Source organism: Thamnophis sirtalis, unplaced genomic scaffold (assembly GCF_051295495.1).
Source record: "Thamnophis sirtalis isolate CommonGarterSnake01/CBP01778 unplaced genomic scaffold, rThaSir2_p1.2 scaffold_9, whole genome shotgun sequence".
Lineage (NCBI taxonomy): Eukaryota > Metazoa > Chordata > Lepidosauria > Squamata > Natricidae > Thamnophis > Thamnophis sirtalis.
In genome coordinates this window covers 23152206-23178025 of record NW_028261389.1, presented here as the reverse complement: position 1 = coordinate 23178025, position 25820 = coordinate 23152206, and the positions used below count along the sequence as shown (strand labels likewise).

The 25820-nt window shown below is 40.2% G+C and overlaps 1 protein-coding gene across 2 annotated transcripts in view; it reads right to left on the bottom strand.

Moving 5' to 3' along the window:
- Positions 1–25349, bottom strand: part of DRAM1 (DNA damage regulated autophagy modulator 1) — a 30213-nt gene extending 4864 nt beyond the window's left edge. Inside the window, exons 1-5 of one of the 2 annotated variants that reach the window (XR_015697702.1) lie at positions 24303–25349; positions 16416–16483; positions 8735–8877; positions 5108–5285; positions 3088–3161 (exon numbers count right to left, since the gene is read on the bottom strand). Coding sequence is in view for 1 of the 2 variants with exons in the window: in XM_087723037.1 (XP_087579163.1) it covers positions 3103–3161; positions 5108–5285; positions 8735–8877; positions 16416–16483; positions 24303–24556 (702 nt within the window). In the remaining variant the exon portion in view is untranslated. The remainder of the gene's footprint in view (positions 1–3087; positions 3162–5107; positions 5286–8734; positions 8878–16415; positions 16484–24302) is intronic. The other variant, XM_087723037.1, reaches the window with a different exon arrangement.
- Between the last annotated feature and the right edge of the window lie 471 nt (positions 25350–25820).

Here is a 25820-nt window from a genome sequence, read left to right as displayed (position 1 = left end):
TTCTATGACAAGATATTTAAGAGGGGGGAAAAACAAACTTGAACATTTGTGGTATTTTCCTAGAAGCTAAGTAATCTTCGGATTATCTGCTAGGATGAAACAAATAGCAACGGATTGGTCAAACAGCCAGATCGCCCCCAATAAAGGGCTCCAGTTGAGAGTTTCATGGGGATTTATAGGCTGATATAAGGTTTTCTTGTATACTATAACAGAAGAAGGAAAGGAAGATTTTGCCATGGCATGGATTTTTAAGGATGTTCTATAAACAGCAATGAGTGTTGTTAAAATGGTCATATTGGTTAGATTTTGTGTCCCAGGAACAAAAGTGTTTCTCACAAAAGAGAGAAATGTTGATATACACACATACACACACACACACGTACCAATGCCCAAATATATTGAGAAAGTAATGTATTTATCCTGTATTCTGATGCTTATTCATGTACACGACAGCATGCATTTCATTCTGAGCTGACATATCATTTCATTCATTTATTACACAGATGCATTATTATTATCATTTTCTTTTTGTGCCTTTAAGGCATTTGACGACTCCTGGAGATTGCCTGGACAAGTCCCTGGGATTTTCTTGTTGGCAAGGTTAGAAAGTGGTTTGCCACTGGCTGCTTCCTAGAGCTGAGAGAGGGTGACTGGCTCAGGGTCACAAAGTTGGCTTTGTGCCTAAGGCGGGATTAGAACACACAATGTCCCACGCCCTGGCCTGATGCCTTTAACCACTGCACCAAATTGGCCCTATAAGTTTATAAGTAACACTGACTCTGGGCAACTAACAGATAAATAGGACAACCACAATTACTACTAAAAATGAAGTAAAAAGTTAATATTAGCAATACCACTATTAGTTGCTGAGATATTATACAGCTGTAAAAGAATATTTCACTTTTCAACAATCTGAGAGAAAATTTTAGGAAGAATAATCCCAAATCATCTGCCAGACCAGATTCTATTATTTTGAGGATGCATGTGTGTGTGTGTGCATGGATATATCTTCAGAGCAAAAAGGCAATACCGTATTTTTTGGAGTATAAGATGCACCGGAGTATAAGCCGCACCAAGGTTTTGAAGAGGCAAATTAAAAAAAAAGTAGATAGGTAGATAGAGGGATAGATAGGGAGAAAGAGAGAGAAATACAGTAGATAGGGAGGGAGGGAGGGAGGGAGAGAGAGAGAGAGAGAGAGAGAGAGAGAGAGGGAGAGAGAGAGAGAGAAATACAGTAGGTAGGTAGGGAGCGAGAGAGAGTAGTAGGTAGGTAGATGTTTCCCGGTGTATTTATCCATGTGCTGGAGAAGGAAATTGCTGACAAGCTGCAGCACCTAACTTTGTTTCTGCAAATGTAATTCTCATCAATCAGTTAAAGAGCTTTCCAAAAGGAAAAAAAAGGTTTTGAACTCTGCAAATCTCCCCAAAACGACCTGTTTTTCGCAAAAACGGGCCTCCTTTTTTTTCAAATAAAAGGCATGAATACCCTGGGGGGGGCTGGGGGCTTGCAGAGTGCCCCTGGGAGGGTGGGAGGGCAAAAATGAGCAAACACAGCCTGATTTTCATGAAAATGGGCCCCTTTTTTGTCAAAAAAATTGCATGCATAACTTTATGGAGGCTTAAAGAGTGCTGCGGGGGGGGGGGGAAATGGCCTGTTTTTTGCTCATTTCTGCCTTCCCCAGCCTCCAGGAACTCTCTGAAAGCCTCCATAAAGGTATGCAAGGCCATTTTGGTGAAGGGGGCGGGGCTTCAGGAGGCAAAAATTGCTGTATTCGATGTATATGACGCACCCAGATTTTCAGCCTCTTTTTTGAGGAAAAAAGGGATGTCTTATACTCTGAAAAATACGGCAATTCTTTTAAAAAGAGAGAGATACTTTCTATCAATATAGGTTGCATGAGGCATACCTGGTCAGAGCTCAGATTTGCAAGTAGTTCGGGCAAAATGTCCTTTTGTTCTGAATATTAGACTGACAACCTTCCATTCCTGGCCTTTGGGTGAGAGGCAAATAGCCATGGATTATTCTGAAAGGAGAATTTACACAAACCTCAATTCTCCAAGTGCAAGTCTTTACACAGGAGACATTTGTTTTGTTTGAACTTTTACAAAAAAAAATAATAATTTCACAGTTCTCAAATCTATATGTGAACCAGAATGCACTTGCACATTGAAAACTGCACTTTTCAGAATTTAATAATGCAGGTCTTGATTTTATAATTTAAAAAAAACCCTACAATTTTTAAAATGTGTTTACCAACTTGCCTCCAGAAGCTGTAAATGCTCCAACACTGGAGGTTTTTAAGAAGATGTTGGATAACCATTTGTCTGAAGTGGTGTAGGGTCTCCTGCCTAAGTAGGGGGTTGGACTAGAAGACCTCCAAGGTCCCTTCCAACTCTGTTAGTCTGTTATTCTGTTAAAGAAAAATGTGCACAAAAAAGGATAATGCCTCATCTATATCTTAATATAGATGAAATATCTAGATTTTAATGTGATTTTTTGAAAAGCAAATTGGAAGATGAGAATGGAGCACAACAAATTTTCAGCCAAGAAAAAAAGCTGAACAAGAGTTAAGACTCAATTGTTTTATTCATTTACAAATGTATTTTTAATTTACGCATTTATTGAAGCTAAGCATAGATTCATCATTTAATACCCCTACTGATTTCTTATTTTCCATGTTCCTAAAGGAGGCCTTGCTTCCTAAAATGATTTTAGTATTCCAAACTTTTCTGTATCTTTTAGTCTCTAGTGACAACTCTTAATTTTCTCATAACAAAATCCATGATAGGCATAATTTACTGGCAAATCTAAGACTCTGACCAAATATATCTCAGGTGACCTATATTTAGAGAATGTTAAAGATCACTGAGCTAAGAATCAAAAAGCTCTGAGTTTAAAAGCCTACACATATCTATCTAGGCAAACCTTTAAATTTTTAAAAAATGTCACAACCTAGTATATAGTATTAGCAACATGCAAAAACAGTAGCTCTTGTTATCTGTTTCCTTAAGTATTTTAGTAAAAAAACCAAAAACTATTACATAGAGTTAAACTGTACTGAATGGGTAGAAATAATAAATTTTTACCTAGTATATGTTTACCTTTTCACCTGGATTCCAATCTATTTTTGTAATGGATATTAATGAAGCGCATGCAATCACTGAGAAAAAGAAGTTAAGAGGAAACAAGTGATTTAAAAACACAAAACATATATAATTACAGTTTCCTTTTACCAACATACAGTACATAGCAATTGAAATAATGAAAGGAAAATATCATTAATCAAATAGGGAAATAGAAATAATGGCACGTACATGAAGGCAGAACTGATGTCAGATTATATATGTATGTATGTATGTATGTGTGTGTGTGTGTGTGTGTATCCATACATACACCCACACACCTCTCTCTGTGTGCGTTCCAGCATAACTCTAGAGCAATTTCAACCAAACTTCGTACACAGATGACCAAATACTGAAAACAAATACTGTGGGGGTATTCTGTTAATATACAGCCTGTTGTGCCTTAAAATGGCTTCTACTGTACTGCGGTAAATTGGATTCTACTGAACAGTGCAGTGGAGTTGCCATGGTAACGGCTTCACAGTACTCCACAAGGGGGCTCCATCTGGTAAGGGGGAAAATGGCAGCCTTGTGCTATTCTCCTAGCAAGGAGAACTTCTCCCTATAGGAGGCTGTTTTTTTTTTTAATAAAGAGATTCCCCCGTTTGTGGAGCCTTCTGGAAAAAAAAACATGCCCCTATAACATCATGATAAGTACTACTTGCTAGGAGAATAGCACAAGGATTGACAAGACAAGGAATCTAAGTTGAGCCTCGCATTGCATTGGCCGGGGACCTCTGAAAAAAATGAGAAGTCGGTACTCCTGGGCCCTGGAACTGGATGAGAAGCATGTCCATTGGGTAGCTGAATGGGAGGCAAGCCTTGACTTACAGACTGTAAGTGTCCTCTGTGTGCCAGCTTTAAGCTCCCTTGCCTGGCTGAATGGCTGGCTTGGGAGCAGGCTGAGGCCTGGGAAACTCCCAGGGACAGGAAGCAGAGCACTGGGTGCCTCTGGGGTGTGAGAGGCCTTGGAGGCCAAGGCAGGAAAGCCTCGGTCTGCACTAGGCCTCCTATTGTGGCCCACCAATGGTCAGTGCAGCTGACAGCAGATTCAGACAGTGAGGAGATTGGGGAGGAACATGGGCTGGCCCTGGAGTCTGGGGAGGGCCTGACGAGTGCTCTGTGTCGGAGGCAGAGAGGGGGCCAGAGCCATCTGACAGTTATCAGCTGCCTTCAGAGCCAGACATCAGTGAGGCAACGAACAGCTGGAACCTGTTCCCAGTGTGCGCATATGCAGAGTTGCCAGACAAAGGGAACAACTAAAGAACAGGGATTGACTTGGGAGTAAGGCCACAGGTGGATGATGAATGGCCCCTCCCAGAGGAAATAAAAGAGGAGCGAAAGGGGAGTGGAGTTTGCAGCAGACAATGAGTTCACGACTCTCTGAGACTCCTTGCCAAATTTTGCAGATATCGGCCTGTCAGTTCTCCAAGCCAGATAAGGTCTGTGACTGTAAATCGTCCCTTGAAAGACTTTGCTGGATGTGAAAGAGCAGAATTCACAGTAAATTAATAAAAGGGTTTTTTGTCGGGGTAAGGAGTTTGCTTCAGGCTCTTGGGAAGCCTAAGTCAGAACACCTCCAAGGGCCTCCCCCATCCCTGAGGCACCCAGTGCTCTACTTAGTCCCCCACACGTTTAACAATTGCACTGGGGATGTATGGATCATTAGGTGAAACGGTTCATTTAATACCATTGCAACATGCGACTATAATGGGGAGGCTCAATGACATCTCAAGGACTTCCTGTGTATCTTGAAAATAGCTTCAACATAGCTGGTACATGCTATACATCTTACCAGTATGTCTAGTGCGTCTCTCCCAATGTCTCACTGTTTTATAAGCATAGCCTATGTGTCAGACTTACATGTTATGAACTGTACAATTTTGTACAAATACTGTAAAATATAGAACCAGTAAGCTGATGTAAATTGTAGTGCTTGTATTGTTAAGAACTTTGACACATTAATATTCTGTAAAAAGGATACTGGGAATGACAGCTACCCAAGTCATTATGGAGAGAAATAATCTTGTGTGACATACACACGGGGTGCTCCATCGTGGACGTGATTTGTAAGAGATAATTGTCTGAAGAAGAATGTAGAGAGCACCAGAGACAAAAGCCAAAAGAGCTCCCCCATCATGGACAGCAGGAACTGCTAATTCCTGAAAAGACAATTGAAAAGCATTGTATATTATTAGAGTTGTAATCAATGTTACCTAAAAGGTTGTAATCAGTGAGAAAATAAGTGTAGTCAAACTAGCAGTATTAGAAAGGTCTTTTTATTATTATAAAGAACCTAATATACAGTAGTCCTTGACTTACAACAACAATTCCAATATTTCTATAAGCTGTTGTGGTGATAAGTTGAGATCGAGCCTATTTTATGACAATTTTTATAGAGGTTGTTAAGTGAATCATGCAGTAGTTAAGTGAATACCGAGGTCATTAGGCAAATCCAGACTCCCTAATGGACATTTTAGGTTGGAAATCAGCAAAAAAAAAAAAAAAAAAAGGTCACAAATCACAATGACCAGAGGACGCTGCTATCAGTCATAAATATAAGCCAGTTGTCAAGCATTCCAATTGCAAACATGTGGTGGTTGTGAGGATGAAGCGAGGGTTGTAAATACAAATACAGATCATAAGCCATGGTACTTACAACCAGTCCTCAAAGTTATGGCAGTTGCAGAGCCTTGCCATCATGTGATCAAAATTCAGATACTTGGCAACCTATTTGCAACCACATGGGGAGCTTCAACTTCCCCCCTACCCACCTGTCTCCCCCACATCTCTGCCCTTTTGGCTGCTCTGCTTTCCATCACTCCTGCCAATCTCTCGCTAACCTGCCATCTCTTCCTCCTCCTGCTGAGAGACATGCCTGGCCAAGGCAGCTGCTGGCCCTTTAGAACCACTGTGGAGGCCTTATAAAGGCCATCTACTGCCTTGGCTAGGCACTCCTCAGCAGCAGTGGACAATGATGTTGGTCAGCTATCGACGGTAGGAGTAGACAGTGTGACAAAGTATAGGGCAGCTAGTAGGAGCTAGTAGGGCAGGGCAGTGGAGCCTCATCTGCTGAAGGGAGCTCCCTGAGCCCAGGTGGGAAGGAGGCTGTTGTCGTGGCCCACCAGCAGTCAGTGGAGCTTGGAGCAGAGTCGGACAGTGGGGAGGTTGGGGAGGAGCATGGGCCAGTCCTGGAAGGCTTGGACAAGGACTCTGCATCGGAGGCAGAGACGGGGCCGAGGCCATCTAGCATTTATCAGGTGCCTATGGAGCTAGACAGCAGTGAGGCAGAGGAACAGCTGGAACCTGTTCCCAGTGTGCGCAAGCGCAGAGCTGCCAGAAGAAAAGAACAACTCAGAAATCAGGGTAGACTTGGGAGTAAAGTCACAGGTGGAAGGTGATTGGCCCCTCCCATAGGAAATAAAAGAGGAGCGAAAGGGGAGGGGGCTTTTGCAGGAAACAATTTGTTCGTTCAGTCGTTAGATTCGTTTCAGGAGTGAGAAGATCTGTCCATGAATCTCAGAGACTCTGTGCCCAGTCTTTCCTTGCACAGCACCTCATTTGGAAAATGTTTACATGGCAGCTTTCCAAGATAGATAAGGTGACCAGACGTCCCGATTTCAGCAGGACAGTCCCTCTTTTGAACAATTTGTCCCGCGTCCCGGTTTTTTTTTAAAAAGTCCCGATTTTTTTTAAGTTACAAAAAAGCCTCCAGCCGCCTTGAGGCTCTCCTAGCAACTGGGAGCGTATATTCTTCGAGCCGAGCGCATTCCCACCCGCACGTCCTTGGGAGCTGTTGCCAATGGCTGAGGGAGGAGAAGACTTTACTCCATGTGGAGACCGCGGGCTTCCCTCACAGATTTTTTCTTCTTCTGTTGCTTTGAGCATCCCCTCCCTCCCCCCCTCTTTCTCTCTCTCTCTCTCGGAGCTAGCGGCTGAGAGAGAGAGAGAGAGAGAGAGGGAGAGAGAGAGAGAGAGAGAGAGAGAGAGAGAGAGAGAGGGAGGCTGAAACTGTGCACAGGAGGGGGAATTTATAAACGGCCCATATAATCATATAATCGCCTTGTGTGACCTTTTGACAAAATATAAAATTTTTAATCAAGCCCCCCCCCCCCCCCCGTCAATGGTGTCCCTCTTTACCAATCTGAAAATCTGGTCACCTTAAAGATAGATAAGGTCTGTGGTCATAAATATTCCTTTGAAAGACTGTTTGCCAGGCTTTGCTGAATGTGAATGAGAGGAATTCACATTCATTTAATAAACGGGGTTTTGTCGGGACCAGGACTCTTCCTCGTGATTTTTGTGGGGAAACCTAGGTCAGAACAGCAGTGAAATGGAACTAGCAGTTCACACAAAGCAGGAGAAGTGTGAGGCCTTTCTCTAATGACAGTGCAGATTTTGTATATAATAACCACAACCGGGAATTGTTGGTACGCACTGCAGTCACGTGGTACTTCACCTGACAACAATAGCAGAATTGGAAGGAACCTTGGAGGTCTTCTAGTCCAACCCCCTGCCTAGGCAGTAAACCCTATACCGCTTCAGACAAATGGCTACTCAACATCTTCTTAAAGACTTCTAGTGTTGGGGCATTCACTACTTCTGAAGGCAAGCTGTTCCACTGATTAATTGTTCTAACTGTCAGGAAATTTCTCCTCAATTCTAAGTTGCTTCTCTCCTTGATTAGTTTCCACCCATTGCTTCTTGTTCTACCCTCAGGTGCCCTGGAGAATAGTTTGGCTCCCTCTTCTTTGTGGCAGCCCCTGAGTTATTGGAACACCTACTATCCTTTCTCCCCTAGTCCTTCTTTTCATTAAACTAGACATATCCAGTTCCTGCAACCGTTCTTCATATGTTTTAGCCTCCACCATCTTTGTTGTTCTTCTCTGCACTTTTTCTAGAGTCTCCGCATCTCTTCTACATCGTGGTGACCCAAACTGAATGCAGTATTCTAAGTGTGGCCTTACCAAGGCATTATAAAGAGGCATTAACACTTCACAGGATCTTGATTCTATCCCTCTGTTTATGTAGCCTAGAACTGTGTTGGCCTTTTTGGCAGCTGCTGCACACTGCTGGCTTATATTTAAATGGTTGTCCACTAGGACTCCCTCTCACAGTTCCTACTATTGAGCAAGGTATCACCTATACCTACTCACGGTTGTTAAGTGAATCACTGCAGTTGTTCAGTTAGTAACAGGGTTCTTAAGTGAATCTAGCATCTCCATTAATTTTGCTTGTCAGAAGATCACAAAAGGTGATCAGATGATCCCAGGACATTGCAACCATTATAAATACCAATAAATTGCTAAGCATCTAAATATTGATCACATAACCACCAATGAGGATGTTGCAATGGTCATAAGTGTGAAAAATGGTCATAAGTTACTTTTTTCACTGACTTAATTTTGAATGGTCACTAAATGTACTGCTATAAGTCAAGGACTACTTGTATATTGCTCTGATTCTTGTTGCATACTAAGTTATTTTAAAAGGCTGGTCAAAATGAATGTATTTAATGCTCATATAATATTCTTAATCATTTGTAAGCCATTGAAGGAGAAATGGGATATAAATTTAATAAATAAAATATAAAGATATCTTTCTTACTTACCTGAAAACTTGCAACAATGCCCAGTCCAATACAACCCAAAATTCCAACATACAATGTCAATAAGTTGAAACAAGGGGAAATAAAATGTGTCACATCATTTTGTTTCTTTACAATTGAATATTTTATATACATTGTAACTGCACCTAAAAAAAAAGAAAGAGAAAAATATACATAAATTAAAGACAAATAATGCGATACAAAAGTGAGTTTGGTCCTGACAACACAGAATAATTTCACTTAGATAATGAATATATTATACCTGTGATGGGCACATGTGCTGGAAGTGGAACGCAAAGCCATCTTTCCAGGCACACGAGCCGTCGCCCATTGCTCTTCCGGGTTCCACTGCACCAGCCAGCTGGTCTTCATGCGCACGGGAGCATCAGAAACTGGAAGAACAGTCATCAGTTGCACATGCAGATGCCAGGAAGATGACCTTCTGGTTTCTGGCACGCATGAAGACCAGCTTGCCGGTGCGTATGCCGGAAACCAAAAGATCATCTTCCTGCTGCACGCATGTGCACTGGGTGCCTGCTCTTCTAGTTTCCGGTGCTCCCACATGCATGAAGACCAGCTGGCCAGCACACCAGAACCCAGAAGAGCAAGGGGAGCAGAGCTTCCAGCCAGGATGGGTGGGCCAGGGCTTCTCTCCCTCTCTGCCCGAGTGGTCTTCTTGCATGGCCCCAATCCTCCAGGCCATGGCACGAATGTGCATTCACAGTCCAGAGCACCTGGCTGGCTCGGGGGCATGGGGAAGTGTTTGCTGGCTGGCCGGCTGGCCTCACCACTGCTCCTACAACTGCGAGGGGGCAGTGGCGGTTCTCGTATTACTGCTTCTGGCTGGGATGCTGGAGCAGCCAGGAGGAAAAGGAGCTCCAGTTGGGGAGGAATGAGGAACAAGGAGTTGAGTCCAAGTGGGAGGAACGTCTATCCAGTATTGGAGTAAGCGCGGTTGCGCTTCCTTGGCAGAAGTGGCGGGGGGGCTGCACTAGCTTGTTCTTGGTGGTGGGCTGGGAGGAGCACTTCATCCAGGCCAGAGTTGGGGTGAAGCTCTCCCACCTGCTGCCCCCCCCAACCAGAGCCCTGGGAACGCCAATGCCCCTTCCCTCAAGGCTGGGAAGCGGGGAAGGTGGCATTCCCTGCCCAACTTTCTCTCCCTGTCTGGGGCTGCGGAACCAGGTGGTCGGTGGGATTCCTGCCACCCCGACAGGGACCGGGGGGCAGGCAGAGGGCAGGCAGGGAGGCATGAGGAGCCCCAAAAGGCCAGGCAGAGCTGGCTCATGCACACCAGACAGCTGGTTTGTGTGTGCCGGAAACTGGAAGATCATCTTCTACCAGGCAGCTGCTCTTCCAGTTTTCGGCACATGCATGCACACAAATGTGCATTCTCGTTTCAGCACTCGGTGCTGAAAAGGTTCACCAACACTATAAAATACAGAGTTCTTAAACTGTAACAGTCACGATAGTGTGCTTCACCGCCAAAATTATTTTCCAATAATCTGTCCCATTCTAAACTGATCAAGAAGTAAAATCAGGGCTCTGCATTTCCAAGAATTTCTTCATGGTAAACTCTGAGGATCATTAGAAATAATTCCTTTCCAGACAATAAAGGACTTGAGATTTCCTAAAATGCTTCCAGCAGCTTTTCCTCCAAGTTAGTGGTCTCTGTTTAGAGCTCTGGGAGATAAGAACATAATCATCGGGCTCAACCCATGTTTGGCATCCTTGAAAAGACATTATGTTCACATACCTCCTTTTCTAATCCCTTTTAGAAATTGCTTGTTAGTTGCTTTTTCAGTTATTAGGGATCTTTGGATCAACATAGCACTGAATTTCCTTCAGTCCTTTGTGAAAGAAGTTTTAACTACTAGTTTAAGATTATTTTTTTTACAAATAGGGAAATAAGCAATAAAAGGACCATTAAAACTTTTGATTTAGAAAAGTACAAACAAAGGTTGGGACAAATTTTGAAATTTAAGATTTTGAAATTAAATAATAAATAATCCTTCCAGTGGATAAATGCTTTTAATTTTTTTAAAGTAAAAATTGGACACTAGAGGGAGCTAGAGATTATAATTAAAGGAGAAGAACACTTAAATTTGACATACAGAATGAAGCAAAATAGTTTAATATTGAACTTACTGAAGGATCTTTTTAAAACATATATGCTGTTATCTCTGATAACCCTTAATGGACTTTTACTAACATCAGACTGAAATGACTGGACTACATGGCTTTGTTTATAGATAAGGTAAAGTTTCCCCTTGCACATATGTGCTAGTCATTCCCGACTCTACATGGTGGTGCTCATCTCCGTTTCAAAGCCAAAGAGCCAGCGCTCTCCAAAGACGTCTCCGTGGTCATGTGGCCGGCATGACTAAACGCCAAAGGCGCACGGAACTCTGTTACCTTTCCACCAAAAAGTGGTCCCTAGTGTTCTACTTGCATTTTTTACGTGCTTTCAAACTGCTAGGTTGGCAGAAGCTGGGACAAGTAATGGGAGCTCACTCCGTTAGACAGTGCTAGGGATTTGAACGGCTGAACTGCCGACATTTCTGATCGACAAGCTCAGCGTCTTAGTCACGGAGCCACTGTGTTCCCTTGTTTATAGATAAAACACAGAATATTTGAAGAAGAGATCATTAGTTGTATTTTAAGAAAAAAAATATCAGTTTAAAAATTTACTTGTACTTAGGGTAAAAGGAGAAGTCACTTCTTTATATATATTTATTTTCTTTTCCTTTATTATTTTTCTTTCTTTTCTAATTCCTTTTCTACTGTTTTTCTTTCTTTTCTGCACTTTTCCCCACTTTTCTTTTTAGTTTGTTCAAGGTAGTCCTCGACGTACCACAGTTCATTTAGTGACAATCAAAGTTATAAGAGCACTGAAAAAAAGTGACTGAAGACCAGTTTTCACACTTATGACCATTGCGGCGTCCTCATGGCCATGTTAACTTTGGATGCTTTGACAGCTGGTTCATATTTACGACGGTTGCAGTGTCCCTAGCTCACCTGATCTCTTTTTGCAACCTTCGGACAAGCAAAGACAATGGTGAAGCCAGATTCATTTAATCACCATGTTACTAATTTTAACAACTCCAGTGATTCCCTTAACAAATGTGACAAGAAAAGTCGTAAAATGGGGCAAAACTCACTTAACAAATTTCTCACAGGAGAACATACATTTTGGGCTCAATAATAGTCATAAGTTGAGGGCTACCTGTATTAGTTTTTACTGTTAGAATTGTAATCTCTTATAAAATTAGGTAAAAGTGTCCTTCGCATATATGTGCTAGTCATTCCTGACTCTAGGGGGCAGTGCTCATCTCTGTTTCAAAGCCAAAGAGCCAGCGCTGTCCAAAGACGTCTCCGTGGTCATGTGGCCAGCATGACTAAATGCCAAAGGCACACGGAACACTGTTACCTTCCACCAAAGGTGGTCCCTATTTTTCTACTTGCATTTTTACATGTTTTCAAACTGCTAGGTTGGCAGAAGTTGGAACAAGTAACGTGAGCTCACTCTGTTACGCGACACTAGGGATTCGAACTGCCCAGTGACCGATCCAGATTGGATCCTGCATACTCATAAGTGCCAGAATGACTTCAGCCAAAATAAAAAGCTTGCAATGTTCCAGCTTGGTGGGGAATATCAAATGAAGCACCATAACCTCTATCCTGGGATGCGTGTTACTCAATAGTTTTATCAATGACTTGGGTGAGGGAGTTGAGGAGATACTTATGAAGGTTGCAAATTACACAAAGCTGGGTGAAGTGGGAAAAGAGAGGATTTTGAACGTTTCACAAGGCTTCATCTGTGAGCTGAAGTGAATAAGACAGAATTAATGATGAAACATGTAAAGTTATGCGTTTCAGTAGGGAAAAAAATTAAAGGCACAAATATCAGATAGGGGAGACTAAACTTAGTAGTATGTATACAAAAAGGGCCTGAGTGTTCTTGTGGACTTCAAACTAGCAACTTAATGTAGCTGCTAAAAACAAGTGTGTGACACTAACAGGAGTAGAGTCCACACCACAAGATGTAATTGTTCTTGTCTACTCTGTTTAGAGCAGAGTTTGAAATATTGTGCCTAGTTTTCATCACAATAGTTCAGAAATAGCAGTGACAAACTGGAACAAATTCAGAAGAGGGATAATCTAGAAGGTGAAGTATCTAGATTAGAAGCTATGTCTTATAACCGTGATGGTGAACCTATGGCACGCGTGCCAGAAGTGGCGCACAGAGCCATCTCTCTGGGCATGCTAGCCATAGCCTGTTGCTCTGCCAGGTTCTGGAACAACCAGCCAGCTGGGCTTCAAGCGCATAGGAGTGCCAGAAACCAGAAGAGCAGCTCCCTGAGTTTTCAATTTCTGGCGTGTGTGCATGTGCCCCGGCCAGCTGGTCTTCATACATGCATGCATGCCAGAAACCGGAAGACCATGTGATTGGTGTGCATGCACACACCAGAAACTAGAAGCTCAGCCTCCTGGCACGTACATGCAAACTGGGGAATTGCTCTTCTGGTTTCTGGTTTTCCCCCCTCCCACTCGCTCCCATTTTGGCTCTTAAGTGCTGAAAAGGTTCGCCAACACTGTCCTAGAAGAAGTAATGGGTATGTTTAACATACAGAACAGAAAACTAAAAAGAAATACAATAGCAGTCTCCAACTGTTGTGAAATACAAAAGAGAATGGATTAATTCTCCACGGCCCCAGAACAAAGAACCAGAACCAATGGTTAAAACTACAAATTATGGTCAGGCAAGATATCAGAAATAACTTTTGATTTTACAAGCAAGCACCTTGTGAAGTCTACCACTATGTTGATTTTCCTTTGCTGAAAGTCTTCAATCCAAGGCTGAATGTTTGTCTATTGAAGATGATTTACTGAATCTTACATTGGCAGAGGGTTGGTCTGAATTATCTCTAACATTCCTTCCAGCTATGTAATTCTAAAAGATCTACTTACACAACTAGAATTTTTCTCTATTGCAAAAGCAGTAGATAACAAGAAAGAGAAAAATAGTAATCATACCACAATAAAAGAAACTTCCTTCACTATCAGATAATCAGCAGAGCTGAGGCTAGAAAATGATGCTTCTTTATTGCAGATCTCTTGCAAAATACTTTACCACTACAGATTAGATTTCTTACATACTACAGATTAGATTGCTCCAATTCAGCTTTTCGTAGCAAGTTAAAAATTGAGTTTTTCCATTTTAATTTACCTAATTTAGACAGTACAGTACTGCAGAATTGTTTATGTGCTCCTATTTTAAAATACTTAATTTTGTGGTGACTGTTTTGTTATTTTTGCTTAATTGGGTGTTTTTCTCTGTAAACAAATAAAAGTCATATGACTGTAAAACATAAAATGATTTAAAAACAAATAGTTTCAGAGAGCAAAATATGGATCAAGGAGAAAAGGTAGCAGAGAGACGGACTGAATACGCAGAAGGAAATATACTGCAGTGGAAAAAGCAGTCCTTAAGTATCCTCTCATAAAACACTCAGGCCTTTAAAATAAGGACAAACTTAGAGCACAGAAAAAAAAACAGGCTAAAATAACAGATGAAGATGATACAGAACTGTGGTGATTTAACCTATTCTGACTTGGTGTCACTTATTTAGAACCAATCATGTCCTTTTCTAAGACATAACACATAGGACATATGAAAATAGTTTATCAGTATGTAAATACTACACAAATGAAAATAACGCACAAATACTTATAACGAAGTCTGTCTTCTTGTATTCCATCTAGAATATTTCAAAGTCCAGCTATGAAATTCAATAGCCTACCTTCTATAGTAGAAATCCCAATGAAGACTGTTTCTCTATACACATCATTATAAATGTAAATAATATTTTACAGAGTAACATCAAATGTCATTAGTAAAAGCTACTCTAAGCAGAGAATATAAACCCTGCTTCAGATCAAGCAACATAATTCAACATGTCAACAGGAGCAGGCAGAAGCAACATGAGCTGTTTGCTTGAGCTAATGATAGATCATAACCTTATTCCTATGAATATTACAAATTAAAACTATGGTCATTAGAAATTATTGTATAACTTATTTGAACATTGCCCATATTTCAAAGCTGCAGTCATATTTAATTAATCACACACCCACCTTTAAAAAAATAACAAATTGCTACTTTAAAAACTTGCATGAAATTGTTTAACAGTGAATAATCCTAAATATACATTATAGAGAATACTAATTTATTCCATTTTGTACATTTAGGACAAGGATGCCTGTGACTGATCAAATGGGTAGTCAAGATATACAGCCATGATTCACAATCAAGATTTATTAGATGATTTTCAAGTACAGGTAATCCTCGACTTATGACCATAATTGAGCCCAAAATTTATGTTGCTAAGGAAGAAATTTGTGAAGTGAGTTTTGCCCTATTTTATGAATTTTCTTACCCCATTTGTTAAGTGCATTCTCAGTGCATTCACTGCATTCTTAAATTAGTAACAAGGTTTTTAAGTGAAACTGGTTTCCCCATTGATTTTGCTTGTCAAAAGGTCGCAAAAAGGGATTATAAGGTTCTGGGACAGTGCAACCAACATAAATGTGAGTTAGTTGACAGGTATCCGAAGTGTAAATCACATGACCATGGGGATGCTCCAATGGTCATAATGACTACTCGTATATCTTTTTGTTAGTTAACAACAGAAAAGAATCCTTATAAAAGTCAGATTGTCATGCGAACTCCGTATGTTCCATTTGAACAGGTGTGTTTTCATTTACTCTGCAACTCAGCCTTCCTCACAAACATAACTGGTATGGATGAAACAGTTGTTGTCTGCCATTTGCAATCCTCTGCACTAAGGAAGTAAGTACTAGCTATTCAGCACCTTTGACAAATATTTCAAATGAAACACTTCGATTGTAAACACTCCAAATTCTATACAGTTATGAAGATGTGATTTTGTTATCATCATGACTTATTTACTTTTTATACATCTTCCTAAGAAGTTTAATACATCTTCCTAAGCTTGAAAGTACACAGCTTGTTTGAACTCATTTCTATAAAAGTTCTTGTTTTTAACCTACGTGCTCTACTTCTTCTTCTTCTTCTTGAGTTACTCTGATTATGGAATACAGAAAGCTTACTTTACTCCAAGTCAATATACTGTATGACGTTTGTAAAGTGTGTGTGTGTGTGTTTGTGTCTGTGTGTACGTGTACATGTGTATGTTCCATAACTCTGGAATGCTTTGAGCAATGTCAACCAAATTTGGTACAGATGACTTACTCTCTGGAAACAAATACTGTGGGGGTAAGACACCCCTAACATGCCTCTCGTGGGGTAGGGTGTTCTGCTTGTTGTGCCTTAAATGGCTTGTACTGTACTGCCGTAAAATGGCTTCTACTGTACAGCACAGTGGAGCTGCCATGGTAATGGCTTCACAGTACTCCACAAGGGGGCTCCCTCTGATAAGGGGGAAAATCCAACATTAGAAATTACGTTTGGTCCAGACATTTTCCCCCTATAAATAAATACCCTGGCAATGCCGGGTTATTGGCTAGTTATGTATAAATTAATTAGTTTGACTAGAAATCCAGGTGCTCATGCCACATCCATCTGGAGACAGGATTGTTATAAATATGTAATCATTACATCTCTTAAAGATAATTTAACAAATAAGTATAAATAGCTACATACCTAAGAACGCAGAAACATTAATCATAAATCCAAAGATACCGCTTTCTGGAGGTTTTGCTCCTGTATCACTAGCACAAATGATAAAAATGACAACAGTTAATATACAAATAGTACATTTAGACTAAGATCTTTCACAAATCAAAATTGACTGCTGGAAACTACATACTCCTATATACATCTAATTAAATTGATAATGATATAACTCAGAGAAAGGCATAATTTCTATGATCATTTGTGAGAAATGTCACAAAAAATAAGTGCTTAATAACCTAGGTGCTTGTAATTCATAACAATTCCCATCCATCATGTGAAATGCAGGCCAGAGGTTGCAATTTGATCCTATGCATATGTACTTGGATGAATATTTACTTTTCTCAATTGATCTAACTTCCTAGAAAGGCTGTTCTGATACGCACTTAAGCATGGCTTATTTTTCACTTGAAATGTTGAAGTACATTAATATAATTATAATTTCAAGCATTAAAAACTAACAAAAATAAGTCCTGTTCTTTTTTTCAAAATGGGTGGATCATTAAAAATGATAACGCAATAGATTCCAATCCTGAAATATGAATGAGATTATTGAAATGACAAGCAATATTTCACTAATTTCATTTCATTCATTCAATTTCTATAGCTGCCCCACTCAACTAAGTGACTCTGGGCAGCTTACAATATACTGTTGGGCACGGCTAAGAGATGGTTAAATCTATGCTTTGACAGTTTTAAGGTAGTGGCTTTAATTCCATCTCCTACATTTCTGAGCTAACAAGTGGGGATGCCAAAATTAGCATGCCAAATAGCCACCTGGTATTTGGTTTACAGTTCCATTCTATGTGCCATGTTTCCTCCAAAATAAGACTGGGTCTTGTATTAATTTTTGCTCCAAAAGACACGTTAGGGCTTATTTTCCAGTTAGGTCTTATTTTGGGGAAAATATGGCACTAAATGCATCCTTCTGGCTGACAATCTTAACTGGAGCTTATTTTGGGGGTAGACAAGCATCCTTAAAAATCATAGTAGGGTTTATTTTCCAGTTGAATCTTATTTTAGGAGAAACATGGAATGACACTACATATTCAGTCCCAAATACATAAAGCAAATCCCAGAAAATATGTTCACTTATTTTTTTCATTTCTACGTGATTCTCATAGCATTTAATTCCATCTGTTAGAAATTAAGACTTAACATGAACAGATATCTAATGTTAAAAATCTCAGTTATACGTACTATTATTTTTTTTGTAAAAACCAACAGATATCTTCATCCTGTGTTATTTTCATAATCTAATAATATACATGCCAATACGTCTGTCATTCTTTCCATTCCCTCCCTCCAAAACAAGGCAAAACTAATTTATTTAGTGCGTACCATTCCGTGACTGCTCTGAAGTAAAATACACCCAATTTTCCTGTCACATGTAGTTTGATCTCAAACAGAAATAACAGAAAATCGGCCTCTGCGAATCATCAGCTGAATTCCCTCAATATTTATGGCAATGAAATATTAATTTTGTTCATGTAACTTTCAAAAATACTTTGTTAATTATCTCACTATTTAGTTAGAAATAAGCTTTGAGAACCAAAGCTCCAAGTGAAACACTCAACAAATATGAAGTACTTTTCCAACTAAAGACTGATATCACCTAAATACTATACTGAACTGTGATCACTTCAAAACCTTTAAGAGCTCTATGTAAGATGAGAATGGAATCTGTTGAACCTGTGATCAAAGTACAATTGGAATATTTTCTGGAACACTTAATGTTACAAGTGCACTGCAAATAATTAAAATTGTTCATTTGTCCATTCATTTGTATTAGATTTAGAAGAAACATTATTAAATGTTATTAGAAATTAAATATTAAATGCATGTTATTAATTTCAGTGCTAACTGTTAAAATATAGATCAGTCATGAAGGAAAAATATACTTTTATTCTGCAACACGGGTCTCAATTAATCTTGGATCTGGCACATACAGAATCTATTTTTACTGCAGAGTTGATGAGATGTGATTTTAAGAGGGACGACATTTACACCTGTCTTTGTCAGATCAATTTCTATGAATGTGACCACTAAGAGTTGGCATTAGCCATTCAAAAAAGACAATCAACAAGCCAAAAAATGGAGCAAAGAACACTTTCATATAAGCAATCAACACCCAGATTAACATTAGACCAACAATCAAGAGGCAAACAATATCCCAATCAATCCTGAGCTACAAACATTCTCATGTATCTTAATCACTTTGGAACAAGATGTCCAAAGATTTCAAAATAAATAACACAAATTCTTAGAAAAGGGAGTTCACTGCAACTATATGCAGAAATAAAGGGTTTGTGTTTTGTTTTTTCTTAGAACTTATTACTATCAGAAGAATAGGAGCAACTAATGACCACTAAAAGTATATGCAAATACATTTTTCTTCTGCTATGTCTGCATTTTGATGGGTTTAAGTCCCTGAGCAAAAACAGCCACTGCCTAAGACAAAACACTCCACCCATCATAGATGCTGCTTAATGTCTTTAGTTGGGAAAAATCCAAGGTTGTTTTTACAGTGTAAACCAGCCGTTGTCACTATGATGAACAGAGGGAAAGAACAAGGCTTGAGTAACTACTAGATGGCAGCAAAGAGCTGGTTTTTCTGCATTGTTTTACTATCATGTAGTGGTGTTCCAGATATATCAGTCCAGTCCAGACATGATATACCTGAACAAAGGCAAATATAGGTGTTCCAGGGTAATATTGCAGGATCCAATCTGACTTGGTCACTGGGACCAGTCACCCATCTCCAAAGAACTTCTCAATCTCCTGGATGTGTGCATAAGGGGCCCATTTACCAGGCTTCAATCAGAAGTGCTGATTTACCACTAGCTTACCAGATACTAAAAAGGGACGCGGTGGCTCAGTGGCTAAGATACTCAACTTGTCGATCAGAAAGGTCGTCAGTTTGGTGGTTTGAATCCCTAGCACTGCGTAATGAAGTGAGCTCGCGTTGCTTGTCCCAGTTTCTGCCAACCTAGCAGTTTGAAAGCACATAAAAATGCAAGTAGAAAAATAGGGACCACCTTAGGTGGGAAGGTAACACTGTTCCGTGCACCTTTGGTGTTTAGTTTAGTCATGCTGGCCACATGACCATGTCTTCAGACAGCGGTGGCTCTTCAGCTTTAAAACAGAGATAAGCATCACCCTCTAGAGTCGGAAACGACTAGCACATATGTGCGAGGGGAAACTTTACCTTTTACCTTTACCAGGTACTTAAGAGCCAAGGGCCCAGCAGCACAAAGAAACAACAATCAAGAACTTAATACCCCACTAATAAGGCAATCAACTACTAAAAGCCACAGGCACTATATACATACATTCAGTCGTGGGATTCAAATAATTTAACAACCGGTTCTCTGCCCTAATGATTTCTTCCAACAACCAGTTCATGCAACTGCTCAGAAACTTAGCAAGTGATGCAAACTGGCTGAATCTCATACAAGCCATAGAACACACAATTTGGGGATTTAAAAATTCCCTGAGGATTGGCTCCAGCTTGAATCTGAAAGCTTGGAAGAACAAATCTCTTGTCCTGGTGAAAGATTCAGATTGGATCCTGCATGATATACTCGATGTAATAAAATATAGTGTTCATTCTGCGTATATTTGTTAAATTAGGCTATCTTTCTAGTTGTTTGAGAACACTAATCAAATGAAGATTAAACGTAATTTCAATTATACATAACAGAGAGAATCACTACTGCATTGAAAACACTTTAGCTTACTTCTAGAACATATACTTAGCATTGAATCTGTGAACTTTAGAACGAAAGGCCTCTCAACTCCAATATATACAAAGAGCAGAATGAAATCATTAAATAAGCTGTTATTGGTTTGGATTGCAATTGGAATGTGTCCCGGAAAAAGAAAGTGTGGGCAAGGATTAACCCTGCTTCTCCAACCTGATCTTGTTCAGATATATTGGGGCTATAACTTATCAGAATTTCAATTTCAGTTGTTATGAATTATCCTGAGATAATCAGACCTTAATGAGCACTTTTGAAAGGATTTTTACTCAGCCCTGTCATTATATTTCTGTTTGTTTCCAGCCCAAATAATGATTTAAGGAAATTACAAGAATGTAATTTCTTCTTCTTAAAAAAGAAGAATGATTTAAGGAAATTTAAGTAAAGGGACTTGGGACTGTATCTGACTGTGTAGGATAACTCTCTGAAAACTGAACAGACTAATTTTCATATGCTAGGAAAAGCTGGCAAAGCAAAAAAAAAAACCTGGTGTAAAAATGGGTCAGAGCTAGATGGGTGTTGCATAGGGGGGGAATAGGGGGAGGAGCCAAAGTCGCCACGACACAACGTACGATCTCAATGCTCTGAGATCACAGTCAACACTTTTTTCTCTGGGTGATCCAAACAGCCCTAAACCATCCCGTAGACAGTGAACAGGAAGAATACATCTTGCTGATCACAGGGACATTGCAAAGTCCCTGATTGATCCAAGAGACGTTTTTCAAGCCGGTGACAAAAAATCCAGCGAAATGGCTGATGAGGTTGGGGTGGCTCCAAAATGGAAGGATACGGAAAGAGAAAGTGTTTTCAGCTGGTGATGAATTTTTACTGTTTTAAAAGTGACTGCCTATAAAAAAAACCTTAAAATTAATTTAAATTGGAGAACAGAAAAAATAAGCGGCAGAATTAAATTTGGACTGGTTTTGAACAGTGGGTTATCTTACTTTTTAAATGCTATCTTTACGGATGGAATTTATGCAAGCATTTTAAAACAAACGGATTAAGTTTCCTTCTTCTATTTTTTTTCCATTATTCTCCATAATCTATGGACTAAAACTTCCTCTTTCATTACTGTGGATGTTTTTTCTAAATCATTTAAGAATCGGACCTTTTAAAAAAAAATGAAATACAAAAAGATAAAGAAGTGGTAACATTCTAACATTGTAATGCTGCTACTCGGAAGCTAGATGTTTGTGTATTGGAAACGAAATACTTCTTTCACTGATTATCCTGGCTTGGCACTTCAAGGACTCACAGCTTGTTTATATAGTGATAAGAAGAAGAAAAACACACAAGACTGTTCCTTTGAAGTAGATTCTTAACCAGAGAAAGGTGAAATGTTATTGTGATGCTTAATTCTGCTAAAACCTTCTAAGCTAGAGAAGCAGTGTTTGTCAGCTGAAAATCATGGTGCAATTTCAACACCAGAAAGAAGTTTTAAATCTGCAAAAGATATTCTCAGAAATACAGAAATTATCAAATACAAATGAGAGGATAGGGAAGAAGTTGGATTACTTAGTGCATCTAACAATAAAATATGATGGAGAAGTTGAAGATGTTCTTCAAATGGAAAAAGTGGCAGGTAAAATCCAAAAAGTCGAAGAGGAAAATGAATATAAAGAAATTAAAATTGCTGATACTTATGGTGATTGGTTTGTTTCTGAAAATGGAAAGAGTGGAATACTGAAAGAGGAATGAAATGGATGGGAAACTGGGGAGATGGGAAGATACAGAGGAGGAAAAAATAAAAGAATTTATGGACTTAAAGAGAGAAACCTTATTAGCAATAGATAAACAGATTAAGGAAACAGAAGAAGGGCATTGAAATTACATGAGAGATCTTATAAGCAAAGAGTTGCTAAAAGGAGTCCTTACAAAGCTGATTAAGGAGATGATTAGAGGACTGATGCCACAAATGGCAGAAGATAAGACAGGGTTTTATTATTGGAAAGATACTGGTTGATAGAGGGAAGAGTATAATTTAAAACTAGCTAAACTTAGCAAAATTTAGTGATAATAGATATAGTTACATAAATAATTGATAATGATAATGTATACAATGTGTAGTGTTATGATAAGTAATAACTGGATATAAATATTGAATGGCACCCATGAAAGGAAGATTAGAAACCCTTTTGGATTATATATATAGGTTAATAATAATAATAATAATATAGGTTAATAATAATAATAACAACAATAATAATAATAATAATAAAGAATTAAGTTAGATTCATTTAAGTCTTGATTACTGGGGGGGGAAATAATATGATGCAGGATATAGTCGAATAAAGGAGGGATAATGATAATAACGTATATATTATGTATGGGTACAATATAAGGAAATGAGATGTAAATTGTAAACAATGATTTGGAAAGAAGGATAGAAAACTTTGTTATTAAATATTATGGATGTTTAGCTAGAATAGGATATAAGGATTTAGTGTCGTCGTCGGATTTTAGAAATAGTAAATGAAATGCCAGTATGTGGTTATGTATTAAATCTTTGTATATTTTATGATGAAGGACGTTTAAACAACTATAGTCAAATGAAAATGGAGGTATGATGACGGTAACATGTATAAATATCTGAGTTAAAATACTTGAGTTAATATGAATTATGCTTGATGACTGTGGAAGAGATGCACGAAAGTCTTTTTGTAACCAACTGATACACTTTCTACAGTATGTAAAAGAGGGAGATTTTATGTGTTGTGTTTGTTTTGAAAATAAAAAATAAAAAAAACTTTAATAAAAAATGGGTCAAAGCTAGATGGGGGTTGCAAGGGGGGGGGAAATCTTCCACTGCTCACAATAAAAGGACTGTTCCATTCTAAACCCTTCTCCTTCTTCCTTCTCAGTCATGAGACCCAGAGTTAAACTGTTTTAAAGCATTTGGAAAGAATTCCCAAAGCCATGCTTTGCAAGTCCTTATTTCCTTAAGGTTCAAAATTTTTAGACTTTCTACAAGTTACAAGCATCAGATTAGTCTTTTTTTTAAAATTTCATTTGCCTAAGTATCTGAGAACGAGGCACACATAACCGCACCACCTGCTCCAACTCTCTGTGACAGGGTTTCTTTCTTTTGCTTGGAAAACAAAATCAGTGGCAATCAGAAAAGCAGCATCCTGCCTTTGGTTTTGTGGGACGCCTCCCTTAGCCCCACAAAACCTCCACAGAAACTTATCTCCTTTTTAGCTCACATTAATTAGAACTGCAGAAAAAACAATTACTACCAACCTTCCTTCCATTGAGGACCTGTACACTGAACGAGTCAAAAAGAGGGCAGTGAACTTCGCATCCTAGACATGTTGTTTCAACTCATACCCTCAAAATGACCTTATAGAGCAGGCACACCAGAACAGCTAGACACAAGGACAGTTTTTCCCCAAATGCCATCATTCTGCTTAACAACTAATCCCCTCAATGCTGTCAAACTATTTACTAAGTCTGCATTACTATTACTCTTCTCATGGTTCCTATCACCCATCTCCTCCCACTTATGATTGCATGACTGTAACTTTGTTGCTTGTATCCTAAGGATTTATATTGATTGTTTCCTAATATGATTTGTTTGCTTACTTGTACCCTATGACTATCATTAAGTGTTGTACCTTATGGTTGGTGAGGGATGTATCTTTTCTTTTATGTACACAGAGCGCATATGTCCCAAAGACAAATTCCTTCTGTGTCCAATCACACTTGGCCAATAAAGAATTCTACTCTATTCTATTACAGAATCAGCGGACTGAATTAATCTGACTGCCTTAAGGTGAAATGCAGAAAAGTACAGATCAAGAAGTTCAAGTTGTAGAGAGTGAAAAGAACATCATGGAGAGCCCTGGGAGGCCTTCAGCCGGGCCACTTTTCCCAAAACAGGACAGGTTACCCATCACACCTCTGCCTCATTCGGGGCAACCGTCAGGATACGAAAGGCTCTCGACCGAGAGCAGGGAAAACTTTATTCCCCTAATTTGATTTTGATGGATTGAAACCCCGACCACAATTCAGTCTTTCTTCCCCGCGTGGCGCCATCTAGCAAAGTCTTTCCTGCGCGGCGCAGAGGGGGCGCTGTTCTCCTTCCTCTCCTACTCACCTGATGTAGGGGAAAAGCGGCTCCACATGCCCGCTGAGCACGGCGATCGCATAGGAGAGGATGAAGGCGGCCGACGACCAGGAGACCAGGAACGTGGGGATGAAGGCCACGCCTTGTGCGAAGGAGAACATCCTGCAGCTCCAGCGGTCACCCCGCGGGAACAACGGCTGCCTTTCCCCGCCAGCAGGCCTGGCGGCGGAGAGGCCGCGCCAGCTCATAGGGGTTGCTAAGAACCGCCAAGCGCCTGAAGTCATAAAAGCGCCTGAAGTCACAAAACTTTTAACTCGGGAGGAGGAGTGGGGAGAAAAGGGGGCAGGACACGACCAAGCCGGGTCGGATCGTCCCTTCCAGAAGAGGAAGAAGAGAAACCGCTCCTTTCGGGGGTGGGTGGGGGCGGAAGGCTTCCTCCCCGAGGGCGGTCGAAGCCGCGGAGGTTTCGCTTTTTCTTTCCCCCACCCCGTGCTCGTGCCTCGGGACCTCACCCACCAAGGCCACCCACGCGTTTTTCCCTTCCCGTTCAGGTCCCGAAGTCCTTGTGGCGTGCCAGGCAGCCGTCCTCCCTCCCCCGCCCAGCCCTTCTGCTCCGACCTTCCTCGCCTAGAAGCAGAAGCAGAACTGGAAGGGGCCTTGGAGGTCTTCTAGTCCAGCCCCTCCTGCTCAAACAGCAGATCCTAAACCTGCCGGGATGAAGACGGGCTTTCCCGCTTCTTCATCAGCGGCGGGCGCTTCCTTTCTTTCTTCCGAGAAACTTAAACTTAAATTAAATTGTTGTCTCCTGCCGTAGTAGAAAGCTAGCAGGCGACTTGATCTGTCAGCACAGCACACCCACCTCCCCTCGGGGCAGCCTCAAAGCAGAACTCGGAGGAGCCGCCGTCCCTCCCTAAGCAGCTCAGCGAAACGGCTCCCCCCCCACCTTCAGCTGACATGGCTCTGGGACGTTGTGCAATGTTGCGAAATAAACCTCCCCTCGCCCGGTACTCCGGCCAAGATAATGACTTCCTTTTTTTGCTTTCGTTTCCCTGTCTTAACACCCTTCTAGGCCTCCTCCGTTCGCTGTGACTTATTTTTGCAGAAAGAGAATTCTCGTTAAGCCGCTCCAGGATGACTGTGGTGCTGCTGGCTGAGAAAATATGGTTAAACTACAATTCTCAGAAGTTCCAGCCTGAGTGGACAAAAGTGAAAAAATGCTGAAAGCTGAGATTTATAAACATCTAAAAATACATTGGTGCCCCACCCCCAATTATACTTCTGTAATAGTTCTCAAGATAATCTATTTGTTTCAATTTTAGATCAATTTCCAAAGCTATTACTAAACATAAATATATATACTGAGGCTATATATATACAGCCCAGGTCGATTCCCAGTAAGGGTATGGCTAGCTGATGAGAGCTAAATAGCTTGAAATAGATCTATACTAATCTCCCTTTACTTATTTATCAGCACAAATGCAACACAAATGTAACAAAGGCAACAGTAAAAATAATGGCTTTCTGTCGTGATGGTCTCTTGTGATGAGC